The sequence below is a fragment of the Cyphomyrmex costatus genome, unplaced genomic scaffold (genome assembly GCF_001594065.2).
Source record: "Cyphomyrmex costatus isolate MS0001 unplaced genomic scaffold, Ccosl1.0 scaffold75, whole genome shotgun sequence".
Classification (NCBI taxonomy): Eukaryota; Metazoa; Arthropoda; class Insecta; order Hymenoptera; family Formicidae; genus Cyphomyrmex; species Cyphomyrmex costatus.
The window spans coordinates 1,036,843-1,049,240 of NW_017280322.1; the positions used below are offsets into that span (position 1 = coordinate 1,036,843).

The 12,398-nt window shown below is 31.2% G+C and overlaps 2 protein-coding genes across 2 annotated transcripts in view; one reads left to right on the forward strand and one right to left on the reverse strand.

The window, feature by feature from the left end:
- Positions 1–53: 53 nt before the first annotated feature.
- LOC108780982 (chaoptin) lies at positions 54–6,557 on the reverse strand. Its single transcript, XM_018548835.1, has 10 exons — positions 6,497–6,557; positions 5,944–6,127; positions 5,483–5,630; positions 5,118–5,228; positions 4,274–5,020; positions 3,152–3,300; positions 2,225–3,007; positions 1,340–2,094; positions 739–1,255; positions 54–473 (listed from the first exon to the last, which is right to left on the reverse strand). Exons 1-10 carry the CDS (start codon positions 6,503–6,505, stop codon positions 151–153), a joined length of 3,726 nt encoding a protein of 1,241 aa, XP_018404337.1. The 5' UTR covers positions 6,506–6,557; the 3' UTR covers positions 54–150.
- Positions 6,558–8,762: 2,205 nt separating this feature from the next.
- Positions 8,763–12,398, forward strand: part of Nox (NADPH oxidase) — a 15,305-nt gene continuing 11,669 nt past the window's right edge. The window contains exon 1 of the mRNA XM_018548783.1: positions 8,763–8,909. Coding sequence (XP_018404285.1) covers positions 8,763–8,909 — 147 coding nt within the window. The remainder of the gene's footprint in view (positions 8,910–12,398) is intronic.

Sequence of the window (12,398 nt, forward strand, 5' to 3'; positions counted from 1 at the left end):
TCTGTTTCTTGATATTAATCGTAGAAATAACAAGAAGCATTTTTCATAATTATTTAACTACTTTTATTAGTAAATCTTACATTAAAAAAGATCACAATGTGAACTTTGAAGACTAGGCCCAAGGAAAAATGTTGCAATATAAACTCGTAGTTAATTGGCGATGAAAACGAGGATGAAGAATTTGACGAAGGCCAACCAGGCTGTCGCCAGTCGTTCGTAATTTCCCGAACTGAGAGCGGATGCTTGACAAGCGGTGTGTGGCGTACCCAGAGTCAATAAGACCTTGTCGGAGGAATAAGACGGAGTTGTTTCCGTGCAGACAGCTCGGCCGGCTATGGTCCTGAGTTGTCTCGCGTCGGATTGCGATGCCGTATGAATTTGTCGAGACTCTCTGAGCCACCTGCGAAGCCACAGACTGAGCCATGCAATTTCGCAATCGCATTCGAGTGGATTACCTGATACCTGCAATCCACCTGAAGAAAGATCATTTTAGCACGTGGTTTCTAACGATTTCAGATATGTTAATTATTAACTTTAGAATTAAAAAAAAACCCTTATCGGATCTGATATTTAATATTAATGAATATTTAAGCACTAAGATGCGGCTCAAATGAGGATTTTTCATTACTTATATTAGAATTGTAATTATTAGAAAAGATATATATTATAATAAAAATTTTAACTATTATTTTATTAAAATACTTATATTTGTTATATATTGCGCACGCAAACTCTTACCAGCTACCATGTTAGTTCCTACAGTCTCCCAGGAAAGATTCCCGTAAATGATCGATGGACTTAATTCGTTGATATGATTGTTCCTTAAGTCCAAAGTAAGCTGCGACAATCTTTTCGTCAACGATAGAAAAATATCCGACTGTAGTCGTTGAACGTGCGTGTCTTTGATTCTCAATATCAAATCTCCGCCTTCGATAGTAGAGAACGCTTCGGAGGAGATCAATTCAAGATCATTTCCGGTGATAGTTAGTTCTCTCAATTGTTTTGTAAAAACGTTTTGTATTTGATGCTTCAGAAGATGTTCCGTTACTTGAATCTCCACTGTTCGAAGTGGTAAACCAGATAGCAAATGACGCAAATGAAATCCGTCGGCCTGCGGCCACGTTTGAATTCGCAAATGTTTTAAATATTTCAGAGGTTGCAGACAATCTTTGTCCACTGATCTGGTCCGATTTAAATTTTTTAAATTTAATTTTTCTAATCTCGGGTAGCCCAAGAAGCTCTCTTTCGTCAATTCCTGGAAAATCATTAAACACATTATTAAGAAAGATTTGAAATAGGAGAAAACGCTTTTCTTAATTACTAGCTAATTTTAACTAACCTCGATAGGATTGCCAGAAACATCAAGTTCTCTCAAGAGGCTCAATCTGACACCGGGCATTAATGTTAATGAGTTATTAACCAGTAAAAGAATCTTCAAACCTTCTAGATATTGAAATTGCTTGTCAGTAGTCTCGTCAATGTTGTTAAAAGACAAATCCAAATTATTTAAGTTTGTCAGTGGCAGTAATGGTATGCTTCTAAGACCGCAATTAGCCAGATAGAGATGTCTCAAATCTGGTAAATAATGAAACAGCTCTTTAAAGTTTGCTTGGAGAAAATTTTGAGATATGTTCAGACTCAGTAATTTTCCCAGGGAAACGAATGAATTGTCTGGAAGAATAGTCAAACGATTTTGCGCCAGATTCAGAGATACCAGCTGAGAAGTTGGGAATGCAGTCGAGTCAAGGTGATCCAGGAAATTCTCCGCCATATTGAGGTCCCTCAGAGTATAACCGACTTCTAAGAATGACGATGAGGGCACGACGGTAAATTTGTTGTGACTGAGATCAAGAATTTCTAATCTAGTACCCTCAAAAACATCTTTCGGTAACGAACGAATCTTATTGTTTGAAAGAATCAAAATCCTCAGCTTTTTTAGATTTCTGAACTGCTCTGTCGATAACTGTGTTATTTCGTTTCCGCCAAGATTCAGCCATTGAAGGGACTCCAAACCGTGAAAAGATTGTTTGCGCAATGTATCTATCCTGTTGTTACTTAAGTCCAGAGTTTCTAAGTGGGGAAATGAAAATGTTCCTGAAACACAATATAAATTATAGTTGCTTGAAAATATTTTGAAAATCAAAGAAATTATTCTATAATAATTTGTATTCTGTAATTTGGAATGCAGGTTCATTTAAATATAAGAACAATTATATTTTCTCACCAGGATCGATTGTGGCAAGATAATTGTTTTGCAGATATAAGTTTTTCAAATCGGGCGTTCCGTAAAATGTATCCGCTGATAAATGACTAATATTATTGTATCCAAGATCCAATCTGGTGAGATTATTCATTGTAGATCCCGAATCAACGAACGTGATCGCATTATAGGAAACATTTAGGGCAAAATCGGGACCACCGATCTCTGAAATAGCACCCAAATCCAGCATGGTCAGCTTATTGAATTCCAAATGGAGAAAACGCAAACTCGACAAACCATACAATGCGTTTCTCTCCATTTTTTGTATTCGATTGTAAGCTAACGATATGGTCACTAGCTTCGGGCAATCTACGATGGAGCCAGATGCCAAGATTTTTATTCGATTGCCAGTCAAGTCAAGAGACAGCAGCTCAGTCAAATTATGGAAACTTGACTCCGGTATTGCCTCCAGGAAATTGTATCCCAGTTTGACGTCTCTTAATTCTGGATGCACGCTTGAGAGAAATATTCTTTCGGGCAAGTAATGCAATCTGTTTGATTCCATGTTAATGTAACGCAGTTGTTGGAAGGAGTAAAAAGCTGTTGCCTCGATTGTCTGGAAGTTATTGTTGTCTAAAACTAGCCACCGGAGATTTGAGAGTGGCCTAAGTGCGCGCTGAGGAAAAATATCTGTAGCGAAGGCGAAACTCAACTCGAGAATGTCCAGACTCTCCTCAAGACCAACAAAACAGTCATCATCGAGTTCCGTCAAGTGATTGAAGGACAGGCTGAGCTCTTTTAGTTTACCTAAGAGAAAGCTCTATTAAAAATAAATTCGCATACATATAATTATAATTATTTGCCAATATTATTTGTATCATTAATTCCTCATGACATATAGCGATTATTTCCGACAATATACTTTCACAACCGAAATTATAGGCAACGTACCGGCTCCTTTGAAAGTCTCAGCTTTGAGTTTCGTCAGGATATTGTTCCTGAGTAATAAGATCTCAAGGTCCTCGGCCCACTCGAAATCACCCGGCTCGACGTGGGAGATCTTGTTGTAACCGAGATTCAAGTGCAATAGCCTCTGGCATCTGTTTCGAAAATTGATCGTCAGATATGTTGCATCAAACTTTCTTTCCGTTATTATTACTAAGATCTCATATCATTAACTCGTACTCCATGCCATGTGATTTATTTTGACCTTTACGGTCTGTTTATATAATGCAAAATTCTATACACATGCGATAATATTATAATATAGAAATACAGGTAGTTACCTGCTTTTGCTTTTTATACAATATACATATAATTTATATACATATAATGAATAGGTTTTTTTGATAATAATAGAAATAGATTAATTTTTATTTGTATTTTATATTTTGGTTTTTTTATTTTATAATTTAGATTAAAAATTAATTAATTTTATTAAATTAAATTAAATTAAAATATATTTGTATAGAATTTACTACATCTTTTATTAAAATATAATTTTACATTTTTTTAATACATTTCTGGAAATTATAAGTGTCAAAGAGACCTGTTGTAAAAACATATATAAATTTCAAACCGAATGGAACAATGCCACAGCGGTGCCTAAGCTGAATCACGAGTGCTTCTAAATAATTGTGAATTTATATACTAGATCTAGATACGAATGTAATTCTTCGATTGCGCGCCAAATTTTTTCAGGCTTGAAACGCAACACTAATAAATTATCGCAATAATATTACAAGTTAAATTGACTAACAATTTAATAATTATTGATGCTGTTTACGCATCTCTTATATCGATCCTATTAATGTTAATAATCTATTAAAAACTATAAATAATTAATTTTTCACTGCGAAAAATATTACCTCACCCGGAAGTCGGATCTTTGACATTTTGTGCGAGCGTCCTAAACCTTTAGACTACCGAGGCAATGTCATTTATATTAAATATGTTTTATATTAAATAATTGTAATGTAACTTGAAAATTAATTGTTATAAAAAATTAATTCTCTCGGCATTATTAAAATTCGAAAGCAAATAACTTATCTCATGTAATAGCGTTAAAAGTACCTGGACAAGGCAGCTACAGGTACTGCATCTAGACTGTTCGTTGCAAGAGAGAGAGCCTTTAAATGTTCTGCAAATTCTTGAAAGACCTCGCCGGAAATATTTTTAATCTCATTATTAGCTAAATAAAGATATGATAACATCTTCATCTGGCTAACAGCACTTGGTACTGCTGGCAAGTTATTATTTTCTAAATTTAAATATTCGAGACTATTTTCTAAACCGCGAAATGCTTCTTTGTCAACGTTTCTGATACTATTTGACGATAGATGAATTCTTCTGGTTTCAAGACGATCAAACATTCTGCGTGGTAACGAGACTAATTTATTTCCAGCTAAATTGAAGTCTCTGACTTTTACGGTGTGATTGCTCAGATTAGGTGTCTTCATCCATTCAATGGAATTCTCGCTAACATCTATGAGCTCCAAATTGGAACTGCGAAAATCTGGTAGTTCCAGATATTTAAGATCATTTCCTCTCATATAGAGCCAAGTTAGTTCTTTAAGACCTCCTAAAGATTGTGGGAATTCTTTCAAGAGGTTATTATTAATGCTCAAAGTGTGCATGTTTGGTGGCAAACTATTTTTGAAGAGTTCCTCAATGTTATTGCTGTCTAAATTTAACCATACCAGATTGGCGAAATTCGTAAAGATCCTGGGCACTTCGGTAATCGAATTATCACCAAAAAATGCGTTTGTTAGAGTTTCTTTAGTATGACCCCAATCGCCATCCAATGACGTTAAATGATTACTAATAATTAATAAATTTTATGATTAAAACACTTAATTTTTTTATAATTAGAGCAATTATTTGATTTTTAATAAGTTAAAAAATTTAAGTCACATACCTGTGCATGTTAAGCCAATTTAATTTTCTTAGATCGCGGAAAACCTTGAAAGGCACATCCTCAAGGGAATTGTAGCTTAAATCCAAAGAACGTAGACTGTCCGTAACACCTCTTACAAAAAGGGACATTAAAGATACAATTTCTCAATCATCGTGTTCCAAAGTTTAGTTGAAGATAATTGTATGAATAAATTGGATATGTATGTTCATATGTTATTAAAAGACTTGAAACACAAATTAGTCTGTGTCAAAACACGCAATTATTTCACAATCAATTTATAAAAAGATATAAACTTTGTTTAATTAAACGTAAAAGATGTAAACTTCTATTAAGCACGAAGAAAAAAAAATTAAAAATATACTTACAGCAGAGACTTATCACCTATGCTGGATAATCGATTGCTCATTAGTCCCAGAGCTTCGACACCTGCAGAACTCGCAAGTGCATCATTGTCCAATACTTGTATACCGGATCCAGCGATATCTAGTTGTGCCACATAACTCACCGATACGTCTAAAACGTTTAGTATATAAATTTTGTTCAACTTGTTTAATTGTATTTCGAAATTTTTACTATACATGAAAAATACGTACACATACATACATGTATACATATACATGTAGTCGCACCATTGCTGTACCGTGAAATAAATATTTCTAAACCGATATTTCTTTTTATATAAAATAATATGATGCAAATAATGATAAATTAATTCAAATAAAAACACAATGCTTAGCGTTATATGATAATAAAATAATCAAAGAAAATCTTTATAATTAATAAGTAGTTCTTAATCAATAATACTGAATCTTTAGTATACTTTTACCAGGAAATCGTGCGAATGGAACTCCCATACAGCTGATATCCATCTTTGTAAAATCGTCATCGTCATCCTGGACCCAACACATGCACATTGAGTTGAATGTGCAAGGAACATTGTAACATCTTATACCGGAGCTCCAAAGCAGGAATAATAATATTATCGTCAATTGAATCACGTTAAACATCATCTACAAAAACGTGTAAAATAAAAGTTAAATTTTGTTATAATATGTGTATGTTTCAGTTCACAATGTAGTTTATAATAATTTTCGGACTATTTAAGTTTCCAAATATTTTATTAATAATGTTTATTTATTATATAAATTTAGAAAAAAAAAATATTTTTAAAAATAAATATTAATAACAATTTTTTAAAAATTTTAAATAATATTTATTAAATATTATTTAATTTTAATTTCAAATTCATATTTGTTTAACATTATTTTTATACTATTTCAATAGTGATATAAAATTTATTATGTTTAAAATAATGGAACAAGTACTTTATCACCTTAAAAAATTATTACACTGTCAATACAAAATTACTTTAACCAAACCTTATCCATTAAATTCAGGCTTTCATGGAGTTCTTCTTCCAGAAACTAATGTATGTCTAATTGGCTTCAAAGATGGGAAGCTCATCCCAGAAGAATATCGGTTTTCAGGACACTTTCATAGCTCGTTGTTGATCCTGTCCGAGAGACTAGGAAGCAAACAAACGCGTCGAAGACTCTGCTCGTGCACGACTTCCAAAGCGCAGGTGCTCTCCGGAAAGCGCAAGCGCATCTCCGGCCGACCTTTATGGATCGAATGTGGTTGAAGTTGCGATTCTAACGAAAATGAACATACAGTATTTAGTATAATGCTTGTTATTTAGAGTAAACAAATAATAATTTAATTAACGGAAAATCCAATAGGCAGTTTCTCTGTTTAATCCATAAAGATAGCATCGGTATTTAAAAAATTATTATTATTAACGAAGATCTTTAAATATTTAAGCACATGTAAAATTTCGCAATTAAGATACACAAATTTATTGTAATAAAATTTAAAACTCTGACTATATTAAATGCATCAAATCGATTTCGTAACTTCTTTCGCATTTCAAATAAAAAATTTTTACAATAAGTTGGTATTTCCTAGAATTGGACATGTATTACAAAACAATTTTATAATTCAACTTTGACACATACATTAATAAAATAAACATTTTTTTAATGTCATTATACGTTTTGTAAAATATTATATTTGTCTAAAAAAAGTGACAATTCTCAAAAGTCAACGTACATCATTATTCAACAGATGTCACTACATGTGACGATCATCACTTATAAAACGCAATTTATGTGACGATACTTTGTATACCTATAGAAGAGTATTTACGCAAAAGATTTTTTTAATGATAGATTACAGCAAATATTTTTCCAATTACCGTACTCATATATTATCTGATTCTGACATTGGTAATTGCAAATTATTACAAGTAGTTTTCAGATTTTAACATATCCACTTTTATACAAAAAGTAGAAAAACGAGTAGAGCCATGACAGAGGAGGAAAAGGAACCCAGAGCTTGTCAAAAAGTGAAAGGTTGTCCGTCTCTTCTATCCCCACACGATCTGAATTGCCAGCAAAACTGATCTCTGTCTCTCTTCCTCTCTCTGTCTTTCTTTCTTTTTCCCTCACTGTGTCGTCCTATAATCCAATACGAACGTTTACTGGTATCAACATTTCCAGCCAGCCGGCGACATCCACGCGAACACTGTTGATGCCCCGAGGATGATTTTCATTCAATACTTCTCTCAGTAACGTCGAGGCGCGTTAACATGGTGATCTCGCTTATTGATACGCGGCGATAAAGTGAATTTTCGTACGTACGTTGAACCGGGCTCACATTCTTAAGTGCCGAGAGATAAGACTGTTTACACGAAAATTAATTACGAGCTGTCATTAAATCTTTGTTTGCGCATAAAAAACAGGAAAAAAGTTGCTAATTACTTTTTCTTTATTTGATATATATGTATGTAAATATATATAATAGTTTTTATCAAGAAAATTTTATGAAAACAACTGCAATAATTTTGTAGTGGCAAAAGGTAAAGAGCCGATGCGTATTCATATTACTTCTACACTTATATTATTTGTGCTCTTAAATTTTATTTGTAAAAGAAAAATAAATAAAGCAAAGGAATTATACTCTTTAAATAAAAAAAAAAACGTGCTTGTCAATAATTTTTAGATATTTGAGATAATTTTTTAACATACTAAACATTTTTTTATTTATACTGAGCTTTAAGACAAACGCGCAGAATTAAAAAAGGAGCCAAAATTTATATTATAAAAATAAATATTATATCTTTTTATATAAGGAATATTAGGCAGAATGCAATATTTTTTAAATACAATATGTTCTTTTTAATATAATAATTTATTTTCTTATCTTCATATATTTTCTTATCTTAATTACTTTTAAGTAATTAAAAGAAGTTACATTAAAATAATTTATTTGTCGAAAAAAACTGTTTATTTTTTTTTAATTGCAAACGAGAAAAATTAATTCTTTGTGATACTAATTATAACTTAATAGTACTTAATGAGTGTAGTGTAATTTCTTTCGAAATAACACAACAGCGTAAATTTATAAATATAACCTTCCATTCAAGTACTACAAGACTGACTTGTTGAATTATTCGTATCCCAAACAAGAACGAATTTACGACAAGAAATGCCAGGAATCTTGTTGATCTCGTGATGAATTGCCAAAGTGGTCTCGTTTCTTCAGTGACACCCTCGTTCCTCGCAGTCGCGAAGTATATTCAATAATATGGAAGAGACTATTATTTGCATGGAGGAAGAATGTCTGTTAGAAAAAAGGAGGACGGTCATTCTGAGGGAATGTAAGGAGATATTGCAGGAAGAAGGATCCGGGCGCTATAGCAAAGAGGCCTTTAGAAGACTCTTCTATGATCAGGTACAACGAAAACTAAAGTTGAGATACATTAATAAGTATTTTGTGTAATAAAATAGTAATTTAATTAAATTATATTGCAACTTTCATTTAATTATATTTAACTATATTTTGATTTAGTTTAAATATTCTGTTCAACTATTGTTAGACGTTGAAAATAGATAGTTTTGATAAAAAATATGAATTTGCATTTATAAAAAACATTTATAAAATTCTGAGTTTCCGTAAATAAAAGTGAGTTTTGTAAATATAACTAAAATGACATTATAAAATACATAAAAGTGTCGGTTAAAATTGTCATGGTTTTCTTTAATAAAAACAGGATTGCCGCTTTTATTCATGAAATACGAGAAGTATATTCAGAGTTTTTATGATGCGGATTAATTTTATGACGGTTTTTTTAAACGTTTCGAAACAGCTTCATATGCATTTTATATAAAGTTCATGTAAGTGAGACGTCATTTTTTGGAAGGGAATCGTGAAATTCGGTAAAAAGTGTCGTATCTCATGAGAAAGCAATTATTATTAAATGCAGAAATCATAAAATCAGAAAGCTGAAGATATAAAGAGACAACAATATATTTAAAAAATGATCAAGCAATTTAACCCTGTCACACACACACGTCCAGTAATATACATATCTAGATTATTCCCTACGTGGATATGAAAAAAAAAGTTTTTATAAATCTAAAAGTAAAAGAAAAACTAATAAAATATTTTATTTTGTTTTGTCACAAAGATGTTTATCATATCATTAATAATATAAACTTCTATTTCCGAACATCATACATGACTTTAAAGTATCTAATCTACTAAATTCTTTAGTAAATTAGCACATATAACGAGATAGTAGATTGTCCTCGTAATCCGGCACTTTCTTAAAGCGGCCATGAAGAATTGCAATTATTGTAATTATTGGCTTGCTGCCTCACTTTCTTTTGTGAAGAAAAAGAAGGTTCGCGTGGCACTAAACATGAAACGTCGACGTTACATCATCTGCGAATATCGGCTTGTCAAGTAATTATGGTTCTTTTAAAAAGCATTTACAGATTTTTTCAATTGTCCCTTTTTTTGACCATGATTTACCTGTATTTAGATAACAAAGTAATATTTATGTAATGAAATAGTTATAATTATGAATCTACATATAAGCAAATATAATATGAATTTTGTAGATTTTAAAAATAATAGGAAATAGATAGATTTATTATTTAGAGTTTCATTATAAAATTAAATTCTAATGTTTTTGGCTTATATAAATAGGTTCAAGAGAGATAAATACTTACTATTGAATACATATAATTATAGAGTGATACATGTTTATAAAATAAATATAATTCTGCTGCATTTTTGTGTTAACGTTCTTTTTTTATAGAATTAAAAATATCTTATAGAAATATAGAAAAATAGTTCTTATATTCATATTCTTGGGGACCACCTTTCTCTTAAACTGTCACTCATAAAAAATCTGAAAAAAAAGTGAAACACGTATTTGCACATATATGTATGAGCACATATATGTCTATGAGATTACAATCGTTCGCCCAGTCAATCTTTTCATATTGCAACCGGAAAGCGCTGTCATTCGATTGCAAAATATTTTTTGACAAGTGTGATATATATTTACGTATACGTTAAAAGACTTAAAGTTTCAATTCAATTTAAGGTTATTAACTTATTTAATACTTTGATTTACAAAGATTTATCAAAACAATGGAATGAATATTAAGCATGTACAAGGCAATATATTGCTTTCTCAGAGATTTACAGATTATTTCTCTACATGAAATGTAAGCATTTTGCTTCAGAATAAGAAGATTAAGTTTATTAATACGCGACATCTCTTCCAATTATGAGATACTTTGTTTAATAAGAAGAGCTTACAAGATTTCTTTATCGGTACTGAAACGCTTATGACTAAATTTGCGATCTCGAACTATATATCCATTTATCGAATAATCGTCTCCTTATAGAAGATCGTAATCGACGAACAATGAGATCCACTCTCGAAAATCCGAATAGGAAAAAAAGACCCGAGGCGACAATGATCGAAGCAAATGAGAGGTCCTACCGAGGGCCCATGATTTTCGATCAAGGTGGTCGAACGCCCCGGGCACGAGGCCTTGATGCTTCAAGCACCTCCTGGACATTTCGAATCGCATAACATAACGTCGACCAGGACCGACGTCTCGTTTATTGACTATCCATTAACCCTTTAACTATCGACGTAAATAGTTGAAACATTATTGATTATCATTAGAGGAGAAGTTAGGTGGTTCCCATTCACATTTTATACGTAACTTTGTTAATAATTAATTAAAATTTAAAATTTGATGATTACGTTCGTCAAAATATTGTTTTATCAAGTCTAAACTTCACGTTATAAAATATTTATTACATAAGACATTATTTATATAAAATGTGATGATATTGCATAATAAATCTAAATAGGAATGGTATACATAACGTGGCTTTTTACAACTTATCTTTCTCTTGAATGGATTACAAACATTAATGATATATATAATTACAAAATTATATATTTTCAATAAATGAAACTAAATTACGGGCTAGTGAGAGTTAAACTTGCGATAAAATTCGTGCAAATTAAAAGTTTTATTTCAATATGAATACTTGTATAGACGTTTCGGCTACAATTCAAGCCATCTTCAGTAGTCCAAAAACTTTCGTCGATGGCTGAGCAGGAAGTGGCAAATTCATCTCTCCTATAGATTATTTTGTCCCAAAATTGATCAATCTTGCGGCAAATAATGGGAAGAATATCTATATGTACACATTGATATTAGTATAATTGACTTAAAAGTTGAAAAAAGATGAGAAGATGAAAAAAGAACTTACCCGCACAGCCATGGAGCAAAAATAATTACGAATATAAGTTAATTAGTCGAATGGTCGCAAATATCATTGTATAGGTATTAGCATGTCCACGGACAGCAGTCTAATGACATGCGAATGTCAAGAACATGATGTAACGCAATAATAATAAACATGTGCGCGGAAATTCTGCGTAAAGCAACAACATATTTATACTAAATAATACACAAATATTTTTTAACACAGGATAGAACGACACCTTGGATAAAACAATATGATAAATTAAAAATTAAGATAAATTAAAAAATCTCATTAGCCCGTAATTTATTTTTATTTATTTGACATTCTCGAGAGTTTAATTTAGATTTGTTTTTATATATTTTTAAAAAACAAAATATATATGTTATATATGTTAATACGTACATATATTTAATAATAAATAACACATTTTAAAAGTATGATATGTATATTCGTGTGAGATATAATACGTTGAAGTTATGGGAACATAAGTTTATATAGGAATAACAAAGTACGTCTAATTAAATGCTAAAATGTACTTAAAAACATTTTAAAGTGCCTATAAAAATAAAAATGCGTTATAATATAATATTATTATTATATACGCGCGTATTGGTATAATATAATATTATATTATAT

Bases quoted from the DNA above. Each gene is read 5' to 3' on its own strand.
- LOC108780982 (XM_018548835.1), bottom strand. The intron at 5,631-5,943 runs GTAAAAGTATAC...TAAACGTTTTAG, and splicing joins TCCATTCGCACGATTTCCTG to ACGTATCGGTGAGTTATGTG. The intron at 5,229-5,482 runs GTAAGTATATTT...CCTTTTTGTAAG, and splicing joins ATAGGTGATAAGTCTCTGCT to AGGTGTTACGGACAGTCTAC.